At 32.7% G+C, this 21,669-nt stretch overlaps 1 protein-coding gene across 2 annotated transcripts in view; it reads left to right on the top strand.

Moving 5' to 3' along the window:
- The window catches only part of LOC145260661 (uncharacterized), a 169,086-nt gene that overhangs the window by 118,404 nt on the left and 29,013 nt on the right, over positions 1–21,669 (top strand). For both annotated transcript variants that reach the window (XM_080119009.1, XM_080119008.1), the window contains exons 2-3: positions 12,273–12,368; positions 17,633–17,682. In XM_080119009.1, the coding sequence (XP_079975135.1) occupies positions 12,273–12,368; positions 17,633–17,682 (146 nt within the window). The remainder of the gene's footprint in view (positions 1–12,272; positions 12,369–17,632; positions 17,683–21,669) is intronic.

Genomic DNA, 21,669 nt, shown 5'->3' with positions numbered 1-21,669 from the left:
GCGCACACACACACACACATATATATAATCATCTATTTAATATTTTATGATAACATAATATACCGAAACGAAAGGATCCATCAAAATCTCTTAGGTTCGTTTTAATGATGTGCTTGTGTTTTTATTTTTACTAACATGTCAACTCGCTTATCTACATTTCCATAATCGATTATACATTTTCGTCTGAAATTTTCATTTCATATTGACTCGCTCATAAACGATAGTTAAACCGACTCTTCGCAACCAGTTCAATCCACGATGTTAGAAATTGATTCCGCTATAGTAAAACTTTTTTTTTTTTTTTAGAAATGTCCATAAATTATCGTCTGCTGGCTTACTTATGGAGAAGAAAGATCACTCCATTAATATGCAAGTGCTTCAGTGATTTACAACGCCTGTTTGTTATATTTCCTGATCGATTCTTATCGATTTTATTAGCTTGTTACTGAAATAAAAGATGGTTTTGTCTGGTCTTGCACAATAATTTCTGACTTCGATTTTAGACACATACTAGCTGTATATAACCGGCGCTGCCCGGTTGAAACATTGCCGAGCAGAAGAATTAGTCACATGCAATTTAAAATACACCGAATATCCTAACTTGTTATAAAAAATGACCACATGTTGGATTTAGGGAAGCATCTTGATCTATGAAAATCAAATACGAAGTAATTCTTATAGCTTAAAGGGGAAATAACTCTCATAGCTTAAATAAATAAGCTTACTTGCGGTTTTAAATGCAACTGTTCTCAGCTATTACTAATTGAAAATAAATTTGATTTAATATAAAATCGGTCATGGCTGACGGAACAAAAACATGCTAACTCTGTATATTGAACTAGTAGGACCCGTTAACCGGCGTTGCCCGGTGGTAGCATGCACCCACTCTGTGTAAAAATTTCAAATACGGTTGTTATTTTTATTGTTGGCCAAATATTAAATTACTAAGGTCTGTACTGCCAAAATAGCCTAATCAGTTGTTTTATTTTTTTTTTAATTTTTAAACATTCACTTAATTCAACAAATATTAAAAAATTAAAACATTCACTTAATTCAACAAATATTTAAAAATTAAAACATTCACTTAATTCAACAAATATTTAAAAATTAAAACATTCACTTAATTCAACAAATATTTAAAAATCAAAACATTCACTTAATTCAACAAATATTTAAAAATTTAAACATTCACTTAATTCAACAAATATTTAAAAATTTACACATTCACTTAATTCAACAAATATTTAAAAATTTAAACATTCACTTAATTCAACAAATATTTAAAAATTTAAACATTCACTTAATTCAACAAATATTTAAAAATTTAAACATTCACTTAATTCAACAAATATTTAAAAATTTAAACATTCACTTAATTCAACAAATATTTAAAAATTTAAACATTCACTTAATTCAACAAATATTTAAAAATTTAAACATTCACTTAATTCAACAAATATTAAAAAATTAAAACATTCACTTAATTCAACAAATATTTAAAGATTTAAACATTCACTTAATTCAACAAATATTTAAAAATTAAAACATTCACTTAATTCAACAAATATTTAAAAATTAAAACATTCACTTAATTCAACAAATATTAAAAAATTAAAACATTCACTTAATTCAACAAATATTAAAAAATTAAAACATTCACTTAATTCAACAAATATTAAAAAATTAAAACATTCACTTAATTCAACAAATATGTAAAAATTTAAACATTCACTTAATTCAACAAATATTAAAAAATTAAAACATTCACTTAATTCAACAAATATTTAAAAATTAAAACATTCACTTAATTCAACAAATATTAAAAAATTAAAACATTCACTTAATTCAACAAATATTTAAACATTTAAACATTCACTTAATTCAACAAATATTTAAAAATTTAAACATTCACTTAATTCAACAAATATTTAAAAATTTACACATTCACTTAATTCAACAAATATTTAAAAATTTAAACATTCACTTAATTCAACAAATATTTAAAAATTTAAACATTCACTTAATTCAACAAATATTTAAAAATTTAAACATTCACTTAATTCAACAAATATTTAAAAATTTAAACATTCACTTAATTCAACAAATATTTAAAAATTAAAACATTCACTTAATTCAACAAATATTAAAAAATTAAAACATTCACTTAATTCAACAAATATTTAAAAATTAAAACATTCACTTAATTCAACAAATATTAAAAAATTAAAACATTCACTTAATTCAACAAATATTAAAAAATTAAAACATTCACTTAATTCAACAAATATTTAAAAATTTACACATTCACTTAATTCAACAAATATTTAAAAATTTAAACATTCACTTAATTCAACAAATATTTAAAAATTTAAACATTCACTTAATTCAACAAATATTTAAAAATTTAAACATTCACTTAATTCAACAAATATTAAAAAATTAAAACATTCACTTAATTCAACAAATATTTAAAAATTTAAACATTCACTTAATTCAACAAATATTTAAAAATTAAAACATTCACTTAATTCAACAAATATTTAAAAATTAAAACATTCACTTAATTCAACAAATATTAAAAAATTAAAACATTCACTTAATTCAACAAATATTAAAAAATTAAAACATTCACTTAATTCAACAAATATTAAAAAATTAAAACATTCACTTAATTCAACAAATATGTAAAAATTTAAACATTCACTTAATTCAACAAATATTAAAAAATTAAAACATTCACTTAATTCAACAAATATTTAAAAATTAAAACATTCACTTAATTCAACAAATATTTAAAAATTAAAACATTCACTTAATTCAACAAATATTTAAAAATTAAAACATTCACTTAATTACACAAATAATTAAAAATTAAAACATTCACTTAATTCAACAAATATTAAAAAATTAAAACATTCACTTAATTCAACAAATATTAAAAAATTAAAACATTCACTTAATTCAACAAATATTTAAAAATTTAAACATTCACTTAATTCAACAAATATTAAAAAATTAAAACATTCACTTAATTCAACAAATATTTAAAAATTTAAACATTCACTTAATTCAACAAATATTAAAAAATTAAAACATTCACTTAATTCAACAAATATTTAAAAATTAAAACATTCACTTAATTCAACAAATATTTAAAAATTAAAACATTCACTGAATTCAACAAATATTTAAAAATTTAAAAATTCACTTAATTCAACAAATATTAAAAAATTTAAACATTCACTTAATTCAACAAATATTCAAAAATTAAAACATTCACTTAATTCAACAAATATTTAAAAATTAAAACATTCACTTAATTCAACAAATATTTAAAAATTTAAACATTCACTTAATTCAACAAATATTAAAAAATTAAAACATTCACTTAATTAAAAAATATTAAAAAATTAAAACATTCACTTAATTCAACAAATATTAAAAAATTAAAACATTCACTTAATTCAACAAATATTTAAAAATTAAAAAAATTCACTTAATTACACCAAATATTCAAAAATTAAAACATTCACTTAATTCAATAAATGTTCAAAAATTTAAACATTCACTTAATTCAACAAATATTCAAAAATTAAAACATTCACTTAATTCAACAAATATTCAAAATTAAAAAAATCACTTAATTAAAAAAATATTCAAAAATTAAAACATTCACTTAATTCAACAAATATTCAAAAATTAAAAAAATCACTTAATTAAAAAAATATTCAAAAATTAAAACATTCACTTAATTCAACAAATATTCAAAAATTAAAACAGTCACTTAATTCAATAAATGTTAAAAAATTTAAACATTTACTTAATTAAAAAAATATTCAAAAATTAAAACATTCACTTAATTCAACAAATATTCAAAAATTAAAAAAATCACTTAATTCAAAAATATTCAAAAATTAAAACATTCACTTAATTCAATGAATGTTAAAAAAAAACAAAAAAAAAACAAAGACCATTCGCTTTATTCAATAAATGTTTCGGCAAATAATGTTTTCGTCTGTGTTAGTGCTTTACTTCAATGCACTTGGTTCACAAAGGTTCCATACATTTCGTGATTCTCTCCCCTTGTCCCTAGTGAAACTCTTCAAAAATGAAAAAAAAAATGTCATGAAAACCTAAAATGCAGAAGTGCCGTTAATTTGTTAATTTTTTTTTTAATTTCTAGGTTTATGATGCTTGAACTCTAAATCAAGAAAATAAAAAAGGAGAAGGGGAAATATCGCATATGTGGAATATATAGCAGGAGATGTCGATTGTAACAGGGCCGCCTTATTTATCTCCCTCCCCCTACAACGGGAAGATGTGACACAAGAGTCGTAAACTGGGATTAAAGAGTCAGCGCCCCAGAAGAGTAGCACTCTGGCCTCTAAAAAACTCCCTGTGTAGCCCCATAGCCATTCCCTGATAGGGGTACCTCAGGCGATTAGCGATAAACAACCCTCTTTTCATGGAAAGGAGGCAACGCCTGGGAGGATAAAACTCATAGAAATGCAAAGAATCAGCAACATATCGCAGACAACAGGAGTATTGTAACGAGATAAAAATGTAAAAAGTGCGCATTATTTATTATTATTTATTATTATTTATTATTATTCGGGTTTGTTTTACTACACGCATAGATTCGAAAAAGTTCTCAAAAAACAAATACAGTAAAACTCCTTTAATTTGAACTTCCTCTAGAGTTGGACTCCCTCTCATTTGGACTTCCTCTAATTTGGACTTCCTCTCAGTTGGACTTCTTCTCAACCTGGACTTTCTCTAAACTTGAACTGTCTCGTCATTAAAATTGTATTAGCATATTTGATGCGGAGTTGCAGTAAAACTGTTTACACAGTTTAGTCAGACATTGCGCAGAAATGTTAATATTGGTACTATGTAATTAATGTAGATTAGCTATTGATAATTAATTTACACTAACTGTAATTTTTTTAATTGATTGCTATATTTGGTATATTTAAAATAGTGTAAAACAACCCATCACAATGGCTTGCAACTCTAAAAGAAAACAAGTGACACTGACTTTACTGGAAAAACGTTAAATTATAGAAAAATTAGATGCTGGAGTTGAAAATAGCGTTATATTGAGAGATTATAATGTTTGGAAGAAGTTCACTGTTTTACATCAAAAAGAAAAAGGAGGAAATATTGAAGGCGGCTCCTTTCTCTCCAAATAAAAGACATGTAAAAAGAAGGACTCTTCGCAGACCAAAGCAAGTTGAATTCAATCGAATATTGCATGAATGGTTTGTAGCAAAACGGAATGAAGATGTAGCAATATCTGAGCCCATGTTAATTGCTAAAGCAAAATCTCTTAAGGAAGAGTTAAATATCGCAGAAGATATGAAATTCAGTGAAGGCTGGCTTAGGAGCTTTAAGAGTAGACATGGTATAAGACAATTAACAATGTCAGGCGAACAACGCTCTGCTGATACACACGCAGCATCAAATTATTGTGACAAATTAAAGACGGTAATTGCCGATTATGGCTTAACACCAGAGGATGTTTACAATGCAGATGAAAGTGGCATCAATTGGAAGTGCTTACCTACAAAAACATTAGCCGGATCCGAGGAGCAGAAAATAAAAGGATTCAAATTAAATAAAGAAAGACTAACAGTGATGGTATGCGCTAATGCTTCTGGAACTCATAAACTTAAGCTTCTTGTCATCGGCAAATCAAATTGTCCCCGAGCATTGAAAGGAGTTTCGCTTTTGCCAGTATCCTATTATTCTTCACGAAATGGATGAATGAATCAACAGTTGTTTAAAAAATGGTTTTTGCAAAAATTTGTGCCAGTTGTCCAGAGGCGTTTTCTTAAATTAGGTAAACCTGATTCAAAGTGCTTGCTTCTGTTGGACAATTGTAGAGCACATCCTCCTGAGTCAGAACTAGTGTCATCTTGCGGGAATATTTTTGTGTGCTACTTACCACCTAATGTGATTTCTCTCATCCAACCTATGGATCAAGAGAATATTTGGAATTTAAAATGTTTCTACAGAAATGATTTCATGATGAATATGATAAATAATACCGTGAGTATAAGCAATTTTCAGCGCCATTTTACTATCAAATATTCCATATTTTCTCTCGCAAGTGCATGGAATCAAGTTCGAGCAAGCACATTAACAAAAACATGGGGTAAATTATGCCCAGCGCCAAAGGCTTTTGGACTGAAAGAATCAGAGAATACATCTGGTCTAGAAAAAATTCTCGAAACCAAACGGTTACCAACCAACCGCGCTGTTCTTAAACTACTTAATACAAATGATGTTGAAATGTGAGTGCAACAAGATGAGGAAACGACTGATCAATATCCTGAAGGCAGTAAGGGTGATGAACATAGCGACAGTTCCCATTCTCTTGACCCTAATGTAAATAACCAAGAACAGTCTGATGAAGCAATATCATGGGATGATACAGAAAAGTCTATGGAGACGGTTATAACATTTCTAGAAAAAAGTCCTTACTTTAGGGACAACTATGTTTTGCAAGTAATGTCACTCCGAAGAGATATAATCATAAAGAAGCTACAGAACCAAGAAATTGTAGATTTTCGTGATCGCTTACGGAATACAATGGCAGTGCCTGAGAGCTCAATCGATGAAAATAGAAACTGCAATGAGACTCATTCAATGAATAAATAAAAAAACTGTATTTTACATAAATGTATGATTTCTGTAGATGATAATTTAGGTAATAAATACCTAACAAGTAAGAGTAGATTTAATTTATTTTCAATGTTTTTGTTCCTGGTAATAATATTGAACAATTCTTACTTACAATATGTCGTAAACTCAACTTAATACATACTTGAAGTATCATATAGCAATGAATTTCATTTACTATTTCTTAATTCTTAGAAAATTAAAGTTAACCGCAGCACATTTTTTTATTATGAAACTTGAACAGCATCCTCTAGTTTGAACGAATCGGATGTTCAAATTATAGGAGTTATACTGTATATAACAAATAAATGTTATGAAAAACAAGATAAGTTACTTTTCTACCTAACTGGATATTTTTTTAGTATTTTTATTTAATGTAACGTCTTTATTCGGCTCGAAAAAACATAGTCCTTATCGGTATATGTGAGAAAGACAAATGGCGGCGTACTCGCTGTTGAATACGTTAAGTTTGGGAAAATGAGTTCAAACTAAAAATACTATACAAAATACTGTAAGAAACCCACTATTATTATTATTATTATTATTATTATTATTATGTGCTTTATTTCTATACAAAACTAGCCTGGGTACCCGGTGTTGCCCGGGTGTTTGGAGGTGTGTGGAGCAAAAACAGAAAAGTGGTAGTAGGCAGGCAGGCTCGAACCCGTGATACGAAAGTGGTAAAGAAATTGAAAGAAAATCTGACGTCTTAGCCGATGTCTCCATGATACGACCGGAAGTCAAAAGCGTTGAAATTAACCGAAGCCAAACCAACGGTGACGATGACTTGCTAAACTGTCGACGAAAAAATCGACGTCTCCTTGTACAAAACGGTCGAGTTTAGGGTGAAGAAATTAATGTGTTTGGCCTCTTTTTTGATATTTTTCGTCCGAGACGTCGAGCTTTAAAATGATACCAATCTTATCAAGATCCGTCGCCTCTGTCGAAAGTGTTTGCGAGACATACAAACATAATACATACATACATACATGATGATTGAAACGTCTTGTCAGACGAATGTCACTCCCTCAAACACTTAAAAGTCCATGAGCACAAAAATGACTTTCATCGCCACAGGACCATTTTAATAGACAAATGTCTGAGGGAGTATCTATACACAGATGATGTTACAGATTCTTAGCTTTGTACGACAGGTAAGTCTCTCTCTCGGTTCAAAATGTTGAGATCCAGCAACAAGCAAGAGCAAGATAGCCAGGAACAAGTTAAACTGCAGACCAGCTTAATACGGGTACTGGTCTCCCGCTTTATGGTTTTTTAAATCAGAGATTTGCTTCTCCTAGAAAGGTTTCCTTCACCACGGCTTACAGGAGCCCTCTCCACCCCAACACACATATACATACACACAAACACACACGGTGCTAGTTGGCCGTTGACCCCGAAAAAGGGTTCATTCGCCCTTTAGAAGGTCTTGTTTTTAATTCTTCAGGGAGACTAGCCACCCTCCTCACCAAACAAGTCTGGTGGGGGAACCAGTTTAGTCGCCAGTGACACGACCATGAGGCAGTTAGTACTGGGTTACATGGTACCAGTAGCATATGACATGACCTGACACACATACATACATACATACATGCATACATACGTACGTAAACTGTCGACGAAAAAATCGACGTCTCCTTGTACAAAACGGTCGAGTTTAGGGTGAAGAAATTAATGTTTTTGCCCACTTTTTTGATATTTTTCGTCCGAGACGTCGAGCTTTAAAATGACATCGATCTTATCAAGATACGTCGCCTCTGTCGAAAGTGTTTGCAAGACACACAAACATAATACATACATACATACGCACGTACATACATACATTCACACATACATTTAAACAGACTGGTGAGATTTATATTATATATTGATAAGTTCTTTAACTTATATATAAAAGGTACTAAAGGTATAGACTCTATTGATGTTCGGATTCTCGTGTTGTTGCCATGTTACAATATAAGAGCTCGCCCACCTACCCACAATCGAGAAACAGCAACGATACATTAAAACATCAAGGTATGTTCTCCTAATAATAACAACCTCAAAATGTCGGATGGATCACATTAAACTGGTACGAGTATTGTAACCAGATAAAAAATGTAAAAAGTGCGTCATGTTGTTGTTGTTGTTGTTATTATTATTATTATTATTATTATTATTATTATTATTATTATTATTATTATTATTATTATTATTATTATGTGCTTTATTTCTATACAAAATAAACAAGTTCTTTAACTTATATATAAAGAGCACAACCGGCTGGGTGTTTTATTTCTGAAGAGGAAATAGAGAGACGACTAGTGAATCTACTTGAACGGATAAACCGCCCGGCTTTCACGTTTGCTATATGATGATAAAGGAATCAACCATCTAACTGGAACGTTGCACACGTTTACACGCACGTTAACATGTAGACATACGGGATCCAACACGTTGTAGATTCCATCGCAATGGAGACAAAGACGCAAGACTTCTCGCTAGGGCTGTGACGTCACCCACGTGTCTCTAACGCGATTGACAATCCCGTCAAACGTGATTCCTCGGCAGCGCACCCGTTCTTTTTTATAATATATTAGCCTATTTGCCCGAAGTTACCCGGGTGTTTGGAGGTGTGTATTAATTAAAAAAATAAATAAATAAATAGAAAGTGGTAGTAGGCAGGAAGGCTCGACCCCATACCGCAAAAAAGGAAAAGAAAGTGAAAATAAAAAGAAAAAAAGTGACGTCTTTGCCATTGCGTCCAACGACAAACCGGAAGTGGCGTCTGTCATGCTTAAGTTTGAAATAGCATTTTCATGGGTCTGTCGTACTTAAGTTTGTAATGGTATTTTAGTTACTCGGTCACGCTTAAGTTTGTAACTGGGGGATAATTGTTGCCTTCTATGATTTTGTCATCTTATGACGAAAGAACTCAGCAATGAGATAGAAAAGCTGTTAACAAAAACAACAAAACATCATCTAGGTCACATATCAAATGTCTAATAGCTAGGAAAATTGTCTAATAACTAGGTAAAATGTCTAATTACTAGGTAAAATGTCTAATAACTAGGTAAAATGTCTAATAACTAGGTAAAATATCTAATAACTAGGTAACATTTCTAATTACTAGGTAAAATGTCTAATAACAAGGTAAAATGTCAGATAACTAGGTAAAATGTCCAATAACTAGGTAAAATATCTAATAACAAGGTAAAATGTCTAATTACGAGGTAAAATATCTAATAAGTAGGTAAAATATCTAATAAGTAGGTAAAATGTCTAATAACTAGGTAAAATATCTAATTACTAGGTAAAATGTCAGATAACTAGGTAAAATGTCCAATAACTAGGTAAAATGTCTAATAACAAGGAAAAATGTCTAATAACAAGGTAAAATATCTAATAACTAGGTAAAATATCTAATAAGTAGGTAAAATGTCTAATAACTAGGTAAAATATCTAATTACTAGGTAAAATGTCAGATAACTAGGTAAAATGTCCAATAACTAGGTAAAATGTCTAATAACAAGGAAAAATGTCTAATAACAAGGTAAAATATCTAATAACTAGGTAAAATATCTAATAAGTAGGTAAAATGTCTAATAACTAGGTAAAATATCTAATTACTAGGTAAAATGTCTAATAACAAGGTAAAATATCTAATAACTAGGTAAAATGTCAGATAACTAGGTAAAATATCTAATAACTAGGTAAAATGTCTAATAACAAGGTAAAATATCTAATAAATAGGTAAAATGTCTAATAAATAGTTAAAATATCTAACAATTTGGTAAAAACTGTAAAAACTCTCTCATGTTATTGTGTGGTATGTTTGTTAACTTATTATAATCTAATAAGATTTAATAATTTCTATCTCTACTTTTATATAAAAGTCACTTTGTGTGTGTATGAGTTCCTTCCTCATAGGTTCCGAAACGGCTGAGCCTATCTTTTGCAAATTTCACGCAAAGCTAATTGATATGCCTGGCAGTGTTCTTACATATGTTTTGTACAGAAATTTATCCAATAAGTATCGGAAATCGAAAAACTCCGATCTTTAAAATAACTTTTCTTCTCTTATAAATAAAAAAAGAATAATTTTTACATGGAAATATTTTACGTTACACCGGTCGGTGTAGCGTAAAATATTTCCATGTAAAAATTTTTCTTTATCTTTAAGAGAAGGAAGACTATGTTTAAGATCGTCCCGCTCAAATATCAGCTGAAAACATGATATTGTAAACAAACACAGACGGAATTTGATGAACGACATTATCATTATTATTTTTTCATTAAAAAAAAAATTGCGAATTAGTTCACCGGGTAAATTATCCCTTCGTAATATATAATACTCAATAGAGAATTGATTCTATAATAATACATACGCAATCTGCATAAATTAAAATATCATGTTTAAGCGTATTGTACGACCGGGCAACGCCGGGCAGCAAGCTAGTAATAATAAAAACAAGGATTGACAGCATTCGCTCTATATTAAATTCCGACGTTTTCTCTTTGGTGCCAAGCACCCTAGAGTTTTGTAAATCAGGTCCACTCTTTCCAACTAGTTTACAGTAGACTTTGTTCCGCCATACTTCAGTACGCGTTTTACCTTGAACCTTCCGTCAGCCATAATGCCGAGATAGTTTGTGTTTGAGTATTTGTTTTAGAGTTAGATAGATTCCCGCGCGTTGATCTTTTCAGAAGAAGGAGAGGTGGAAAATAAGAGACGACCAAAACGAAATAACTGAAACACTTATATAAAACAAAAAAATAAATAGATAGTTGCGTCTTTCATTTCTGGGTAGGAAATAGGGAGACGATTAATGGATCTATTTGTCTGTAAACTGAGTAAAGTATTGTATTCTTTGATCTGAATAAATAAACCGGCTTTCACTCTATTAAATGGCTAGACAGGAATATATCCATCTATTTACAAATATACAAATACAAAAAGAAGATTGCGTTTCCCTCCAAAATTGCAAAAAGTGACAAATTATCATAAAATTGCGATTTTAGAAGCATTATTATGGATCCATTATTTACGGCAGGAATATATATATATATATATATATATATATATATATATATATATATATATACACGGTGTATATTTGTGTGTGTGTGTGTATGTGTATTGGGGTGGAGAGGGCTCCCGTAAGCCGTGGTGAAGGAAACCTTTCTAGGAGAAGCAAATCTCTGATTTAAAAAACCATAAAGCGGGAGACCATTACCCGCATTATACTGGTCTGCAGTTTAATTTGTTGCTGGCTATCTTGCTCTTGCTTGTTGCTGGATCTCAACATTTTGAACCGAGAGAGAGACTTAGCTGTCGTACAAAGCTAAGACTCTGTAACATCATATTTGTATAGATACTCCCTCAGACATTTGGGCTCATAGATTTAAAATGTCTGAGGGAGTGGCACTCGTCTGACAAGACGTTGCAATCATCATATATATATATATATATATATATATATATATATATATATATATTAGCTGAAAAATAGACTTGGTATACAGCAGATATTTGCAATATTCCTAGCGTTTGTCATAATTACTTTTTTACATTTATATTTATTTATTTATTTTTACTTTTATTTCAGCTCGAAAACAAAAGTCTTCGAAAGCGAACCGAAATTTACACGGACTTGACAATGGAGCATTTGCACCAAACGCAGACCCTTCGGCTGCTGAACAAGGTAAACACTCCCTACCCATCTCTCTCTCTCTCTCTCTCTCTCTCTCTCTCTCTCTCTCTCTCTCTCTCATATATATATATATATATATATATATATATATATATATATATATATATATATATATATATATATATATATATATATATATATTCTAGCAAAGTCCAAATGTTTGGTCATGATCGGTCCAGACTATGACCTTGACGTTTGATCTTAAGTTTCAATACACACACACACACACACACACACACACACACACACACACACACACACACACACACACACACACACACACACACACACACACACACGAACGCTACTACTTATATATATATATATATATATATATATATATATATATATATATATATTATTCTCTCTCTATATATATTATTCTCTATTATATAAATCTCACCTGTCTGTTTAAATGTATGTATGTATGTCTGCCTAAAATTTTCGACAGAAACAATAGATTTTCACAAGATCGGTATCGTTTTGAATCTGAACCCTTCGGACGACAAATATTGAAAAATTGGCTAAAAACATTAATTCCTTCACCTTCAGCTGGGCAGTTTTCTACAAGGAGGGTCGATTTTTTACGTCGCCATTTTTGCAAGTCATCGCATCGGTTGGAATGAATTTACTAATTTCTTCCGGTCGCGTCATAAAGTAGGGGTAAGACGTCAGGTTTTCTTTCACTTTCTTTTCAACCTTCGTGTCACGGGTTCGAGCCTGCCCGCCTACTACCACTTTTTTTTCTTTTTGCTCTACACACACATTTAAACACCCGGGCAACGCCGGGAACCCAGGCTAGTACACACACACACACACACACACACACACACACACACACACACATATATATATATATATATATATATATAGGGCGGGAAGAAATAGCATGAAGTATAAGATTTTATTAAAAATGAGATAATTCCTTCGTCAATTTATTTAGAAAAGTTGGTACTCATGCACTTATTGATCCATGCTGAAATAATAACGTTATTATTTAAAAAGCCATTCTTAACATGGGGAGGGGAGGGTGTTTTGTACCTATTCTGTACTTTAACCTTACAATTGAATAAAAAAAAACAACATATCCTAAAACTTTAATTACACTTGGAAATACGATTTAAAAAAATAGCGCGGATCAGTAAGTTCATTAGCACCGAAAAGTTTACCATTTCATAAAGTCAAGCGTGGAATATGATATCTTTTATGTGATATCCATTTTCGGTTTGAATGCGTTTTCGAAAGTTTGTGTCCACTCTCTGCAGCAGGTCTCTATTTCGTCAATTACAAAACGAATCTCTTCCTTTAATTCTTCAATATTACGTGGCTTTTTCTGATAAACACGTTCCTTACCATATCCCCCCAAGAAAAGATTATAGTTGAACAAGTTGGGGAACCGAGGAGGCTATGGATTTTCAGCAAATCTGGAAGTAAGCCGTTCGCCAAAAATCTTTCGGGGCTTGTCGATTGAATTCCTGACGGTATGTGCTGTCGCTCCATCCTATTGAAACCACGCACATCGAATTGGAATTCGATTTCGTTTTAATTCAGGCAGAAAGAAAGCATAGGGTAGAACGATAAAACGGTCGCCCTAGAAAAGACCCGATTCCATTTCCGTCTCATGAAAACCGGTTTTCTTTTTCTTTTTTTTTTTTTTTTTTTTTTGTCGCAGGCCATCTACTAGTTAGCTAGTTGTGTACAAATCCCAAGAACGATAGGAGCCTTCTATCATGTCTGAAAGTGACACAATGTTTAACGAGCGAAATCGGAAAAAAGATTATAGTTGAACAAGCTTTTATTTTTTTTTATCTATCTATCTATCTATCTATCTATCTATCTATCTATCTATCTATCTATATATATATATGTGTGTGTGTGTGTGTGTGTGTGTGTGTGTGTGTGTTTAAAAAAAATAAATGAATAGAAAAAAATAAAATAAAATAAAACGCATATTTGCTCTACAACAGTTTTGAGCACTTTCTTCAGTTTTTAATAATTACCATTTCTACTATATATATATATATATATATATATATATATATATATATATATATATATATATATATATATATATATATATATATTATAGGTGGGACGATTAAGCAGACATTGACATTAAATAACACACAGGGTGGATATATCGCTAAACCTGTTAGATAATAATTTTATTAATCCATCACTCTTTACACGGACAACGGGCCCTTTTTTCACCAAAAATCGTTCCGCTGTTGAACCTGGTAAATACCCCCCCTCTTCTTGTAACACAGTATGTATGTATGAGAGCAGGGGGGGGAGATTTCAGCAGCAGCAGCAGCAAGAGATGGCTGGCTTGCAGAGAGATTAGCAGCAGAAGCAGCATCAGCAGCAGCCGAAAAGCGTGCATATGCAAATTAAGAAGTGTGCCCGAGAAAAAAAAAGAAGAAGAAAAGAGAAAAAAAAAAGACAGCACGTGGTCGGGAGAGAAACAATGCGCGCGTCGAAGAAAGTGAACGTGCAAAGCAAGCGAAGGCGAGAAATGGCTGGCGAGGGGTTGGAAAAGTGTACACCCGATCAAGATGAAGAGAGACTTTTAAGTGGTGCCGAAACAATTATAACACCACTTATCAAGGCCAAGAGGGAGCTCGAGGATAAGGGTGAAAAGAGTGTGCAGTAGTCAATTGGACAATATAGTAATGGAAATTCGTTAAATTTGTTAACTTATATGGAACGGCTCATCAAAAACTTGTTTACATTAAACTTGAAGACAACCACGTTGTAGTCAGCTGGAAAGCAGGAAAACGGAAGACAATTCCACAGGCGTGCAGTTCTAAGAAAGAAGCTTTGTTCATGGAATCTACGTTTAGGTTTAGGCACAGATAAAAAGTGGGAGAAATTATTGATAGCGTTTTCTGCTAGACGGGTGTTTCTTGTGAAAGTTTGGCGAGGGGGGACCCTAGATTGGAGCTCAGCCGAACACTTGCCATGAAAATAACGATACATCAGAGACAAACTTGCAACAACTCTTCTGTGAGAAAGAGGTTACAAGGAGGAGAAAAGGACATCTCCTACGAGGCTACGAAGTCTATTTTGAACTTTATCAAGGCAGGCCAAGTCCTTTCTAGCAGCTCCTGTCCAAATGTGGCAACAGTACTCCATCCTTGGACGTACCTGGCTCTTATGTAAATAGAGAATTGCATCAACAGTTAGATATCTACAGGATCGATAGAAGGATCCCACTATTTTTCCAGCGGCCTTGGCAACGGATTTAATGTATGTGTTCCATTTAAGATCAAGAGTAAAGGTTAAGCGCAGAAGCTTGTCAAAACATGAGGCCTCCCCAAGACGAGAGCCATTCATTTCAATTGATTCCAGATGGGGATCAGAGCGTTGATAATGTAAAGATAAAAGCTTGGTTTTAGATGCATTAAAAGTAACCAGCCACTTCTTTCCCCATTGTTACTACTTGCTCAAGATCAAAAAAAGAAAAAAAATGCAGACCCGGATTTTTATCCCCCCCCTCTTGTTTATATCTAACGACAACATTACATTTTATCTCATGTTTCATTTGTTGGTCCCCCGACAAAAGGAGGGTTAGGGTTAGGGTTAGTGGGCCTGTAAATTTACCCTTGTCCTTTCGTCCGTTCGTCTGTCCGCACTTTTCTGAATAACTACGTCTTGGAAACTTTTGAAATTTTTCACAAACATTAAACATAATATAAGTAAAAAAGTAACAGAACGGATTTCCGGGGAAAACTCCAGTTGCACCTCTAAAGGTGCCTTTCGGGTTAGAATGGCTAAAATTAACACTTTTGTGCTTATTAAAAAAATTGATGCTTTGGATTTTTATAAAACTTTCTGAAAAGTTGTAACTAACTGATTTCTATATAATTTTGTTTGTCTATACTTTGCGATAACTCTTAGGTGTACCCCAGGGGTTCTTTTAGGGCTATTAAAAACACTAAATTTTTGAGACTATTTTACCATATTTATCCCAAATTTTCTGTGTATGTCTATTTAGCAGTTTTGCATGGTGCTGAACTCAAGTTTAAATATGTTAAGGCCTTGGGGACTTTTGGGGCTAAATGGGGGTGGGGCAAATGATGGACTTAGTCATTTCCTTTTGGCATGGTGCTGAACTCAAATTTACATGTTGAGGCCTAAAAGTGCACTGTTTGTTCATTTTCATCAGGATTTGACGTCCCCTGGGAACTTTTAGGGCTAAATGGAGAGGGGGGGGCAAATGCTGAACTTAGTCATTTTATTTATGCCTCGTTCACTGTGAATTCACAGGGGACCATGCATGCTTCACTTGTTTTTTTTTGTTTTTTGTTTTATTAAATCTTTTTACTCCAAACATAGCATATTGCCAGTTGGACGTGAGGAGCTACTGCTTGATATCATGTCTACCAGGGAATTGTGGGGAGTTGAGCAGCGAGATACCTGTTCACATTACATTTAAACTTCTGCATATTAGTACAGTCAGGGAAACAGGAAACAGGGATGTAATTCCAAAGTCCAGTAGTTCGATAGAAGAAACGATTACAATAGGTTTCCATTTGCGTTTGATGAAAACCAGTTTGTTGCGGGCCATCTACTAGCTGGCTAGTTGTGTACAAGTCCCAAGACGATAGGAGCTTTGTATCGTGCCTAAAAGTGACACAATGTTCAACAAGCGAGATCAGAGATGCATTGCTGTATAACTCATGATCATTAACGATCTAAGTTATGACAACAGGACCATTGCCAGCACCCTCAAAATGCTAAGCTGGACGGTTCAATGCTTATAACCGGATAAATTACCATTTGGGAGGACAGTAAGGAGCTGTTGCTGACCCACTGCAAAACTGCAAAAAATTAATGTCACCCCCCCCGACCTGGATATACATGTGGCTGAGAATCGCTTATGCACTATTATTCCCTAGAAACTTCCTCTTTTAGAGGAAGCTGGCTTAATTCATCTAGGTCAAATGCTGTACTAGAGAGACAAGCCATAGGTATGGTGCAAAACTGTTATATAATGGAAACTTTTGGCAACCTCATAACTCTTTCAATCCTTTTTATCCTTTAGTTCTCACATTCCATGAGCAATGTTTCTGACAAAGAGCGAAGAATTGCTATTTTCTGGGTCAATCTATTCTATCTAACACTTATCGTAAGGAAGTTTTATTTTTTTAGCTCCTTACATCAAGTGGCTTCATGTGATGTCTGGAGCGATTTCCGTAAAAAAAATTAATTCTTTTTCTTCTTTTTTTTTTTTTTTTTTTTTTGATTTCCAGGATTGGGTACTTATCAAAAAAAGAAGGATGACTTGCCTAACGCAAAAGCGGTCAGTATTTTTTTGTTTTTATTTTTCTTTTGTTATATTTTTTTAGTTTGTTTTGTTATTTTTCACTTATTGCTTCTAATAATCAGTGCTCTTTCTCCCTTATCCCTCTATCACTTGCTCACACACCTGCACACAACGCGCACGCAGAAATGATAAATATTGGAACCGTTGCCATTCTCAGGTATCTCGTGGCATCTCCATATGTGTAAGTATTGTCACGCAGCAGATGCAATACACGCAACACTCGAACTACCTTGTGTCGCATCTCGCCATCATATATTGGTAAATAATATGCGCACGTACACTCACACGTGCGCGCTCATAAACACATGCATGCGCTCATAAACATACACACGCGAGCATAAACACATGCTTGCGCTCATAAACATACACACGCGAGCATAAACACATACATACGCTTAGGGGCACAGAGATATACATTCATAAACACACACTCATAAGCACACACACACATACACACACTAGTAAACACACACACGCGCTCATAGGCACACATACGCGCTCATAAATACACGCATACGCTCATAAACATACATGCGCACATAAACACACACACAAACACACACTTATAAAAGCAGATACACGCTCATGAACGCATACACACACACACGCTCATGAACGCACACACACACACACACACACACACACACGCTCATGAACGCATACATACACACTCGTAAGCACACATATGCGGTCATAATCACGCACACACATTCACATGACCACACTCACTCATAAACACACGCACCGCACTCATAGACACTCACACACAGTCATAAACACAACCACAGACTCACGTTCATAAACACAAACACTTGCGCTCATGAACACGCATACACACACTTATAAACACACACACACACACTTATAAACACGCACACACTTATAAACACACACACACACTTATAAACACACACACACACTTATAAAAACATACACACACACTTATAAACACACACACACACGCACACACACAATTACACGCTTATAAACACACACGCTTATAAACACATACACACACACTTATAAACACACACACACTTATAAACACACACACACGCACACACAAACACACACATACACACACACTTATAAACACACACACACGCACACACACAATGACACGCTTATAAACACACACGCTTATAAACACATACACACACACTTATAAACACACACACTTATAAACACACACACGCACACACACACACACACACACACACACACACAGATATTTCCTGATGTTGTTATTGTCATCTGGTGTTCTTTTGTGTTTCCATTTCTTTGAAAATCTCTTGTTTGTTTTTTTTAATTATTGTTTTTTCATTATTCCAATTATTCTTGGCTGCAATTTTTAACAACGTTTCGGCCGATGTAACCACTTTTCTCTTTGTTTCTACCTAAAACTAAACGATACGTTTTGTCTGAGCAAAGTTCTTTCCTATAACTAACCAATTGTGGATCGCGATATCGCGGGGTTACTTCACGCTTGTCTACAACATTGAATATCAAATTCTGCCCAATCATTACCATCATTACTAACCATCACGGTATCGCCTCACTGTCAACTTATCCTCGAGCGGCTCTCTTGTAAAAGATGTTAAAAAAAGAACCCCTGATCTCCAAGTGCGTCTTGTTGAACTCGGTATTCTCGTGCCAGAAGAAGGTCGGTGGTTATATCGGCCGAAACGTTTTTAAAGTAACACCCAAGATGAGAATGATGGTCTGAAAAATTCAAATCATTAAACCTCATCTAAAAAAAAAAAAAAGATGCTGAAAGAAAATGAACGTTTTGTTTATTATGTATTTCAGTCTTGGTAAACCCTCCTTTTCAAATCTCTAAACTTAACATAGTGTGACCCCCACCCCCACCCCACCAAAAGAAATGCCACCCACGTGATCATTAATAAAATTTAAAATCCTTTCTAAAGTTCACCCATATTTACAGAAGGCGGGTTGGACTGGCTTCCTCAGTAGGAGGAAGTTTCATGGGAGTACGAAATTCACAAGCGGTCCCCAGTCACATGTCTACCCCAGTTAAGGAAGATGACAACGTTTTGCAGCTCTTGCAGAGAAGTAACGACGTCCTCCTACACACAGCGCCTGGTATTCCCAAATTGGTCACCCATCTGGTACTGACAAGGCTTAATGTTGCTTAACTTCTGTGATCTTATGAGAACCGGTGTGTCAACGTAATTATGCTGTATAATTCCAACCATATTTGGTACAAATTGACTTCAGTGTACGCCTTTTTTTTATCGCTGTTCAATACTTAGCATTTACGAATGGTCATTAGGAAGTTTTGGGTGCCCGTGCCAGAAGAAGACGGACAATGGTTTCAATGTGATAGAGAAACTTCCCGCACTTGAAAGGATTCATTGGAATGCCTGCGGGGACACTTTGATAATTGTCTCAGTGTTCTGTTGTAGTGGGGAGGGGAAGATGAGGTGTCTGCTTCTTTTGAGCAAATGTTCATATTTACGTCTCATCAACCCTTTCGAGGGATTTATAAGAACGAAACGGAATGTACCTTTATATCTTGTCTCCGCATCTATTAACCGTGTCGGATCCCCTGAAACAAAAGCTTATAAAACAACACGTCTCATTTCTCTGGCCAATTGGAACTTTATTCGTTTAACACAGTCGAAGTCATGTCTCTGCTCTCTGTCTATCCTTAGAAGGAGGGTGGAAATTTCTCTATCGGTTCTATATGCCATACATAGATATCCCTCGCTACTTCCACAAGAAATCTTTACCTTCTGACGACTGTGTCAGTCGGACTCGAACTGTGAACTCTAAACTCGAACTGAAACCTAACTGACTGACAAAAAATGTCCCATCTGCATTTCTATGTATTTTAGGGGCAAAGGAAGGATACCAAACATTTATATTACCCACCCATCTAAAAAAAAATAATGTCTATCAAAACAATCCGCAAACTATTCCAGAACTGAAAATTGCTTAGAGAGGAGTGTGTCAGAGTTGACAATTTTGCACGTAGTAAATAGGTGGACGGATAAAATTAAAACAAAAACTGTTGGACCTTTATAATTGAAACTTAGTGGACAAGTGAAGTATGGGTTGAAAATTATTTTTGCCACATATGATGAAAATTGTACGTTTCATATTTAAATTTCTTTCGGAAAATATAATTTTCAAAACAAAAAATTATTCCCACAAAAAAAAAAAAAAATCGACGCACAGTGGGTATCCATAGTCTCTCAAAACCGAAGGAAGCTATCATATATGTATATATATATAAATGTGTATATATGTATATATATGTATATGTGTGCATATATGTGTATTTGTGTGCACATATGTATGTATATATGTATATATGTGTGTTAGTGCGTATATATATATATATATATATATATATATATATATATATATATATATATATATATTACATATGTGCGCGTGTATATATATATTAATGTTGGGACGATTATGCGGAATCGGGAATCGGAAAAATCAAAAAATTTAGGGGTATCGGAATCGGTATCGGAATCGGTATCGGAATCGAAAAAAAATGGCGCCTATTTTCCGGTGCGAAACGATTCTTTTAATTGTCTTTTTTATTTGATTTCTTTTTTAAAGTAAAATCTCCCATTGCTGGTAATAATGATAAAATAATAAGTATTTATTGATTTTAAAATACCAGTAAAGCTGAAATCAATAGATCATCTTCCACAAATGTAATTTTACGTTTAGGAAAATATCTGCATATTTAACATGTGTTTTTTTTTAAAAAGAAATTGAAGGAAAATAACAAATCTGTAGTTAAATATTTAGAGATTTATAAAGAATCGGAATCGAAAATTTAGTACGGAATCGGTAATTGTATCGGAATCGTCCCATCATTTATATATATATATATATATATATATATATATATATATATATATATATATATATATATATATATATATATATGTGTGTGTATATATATATATTATTTTT

Source organism: Euprymna scolopes, chromosome 36 (assembly GCF_053919585.1).
Source record: "Euprymna scolopes isolate OS-2025 chromosome 36, ASM5391958v1, whole genome shotgun sequence".
Lineage (NCBI taxonomy): Eukaryota > Metazoa > Mollusca > Cephalopoda > Sepiida > Sepiolidae > Euprymna > Euprymna scolopes.
The sequence above is the reverse complement of the archived record's forward strand: the minus strand, read 5'-3'. Positions and strand labels throughout refer to the sequence as shown.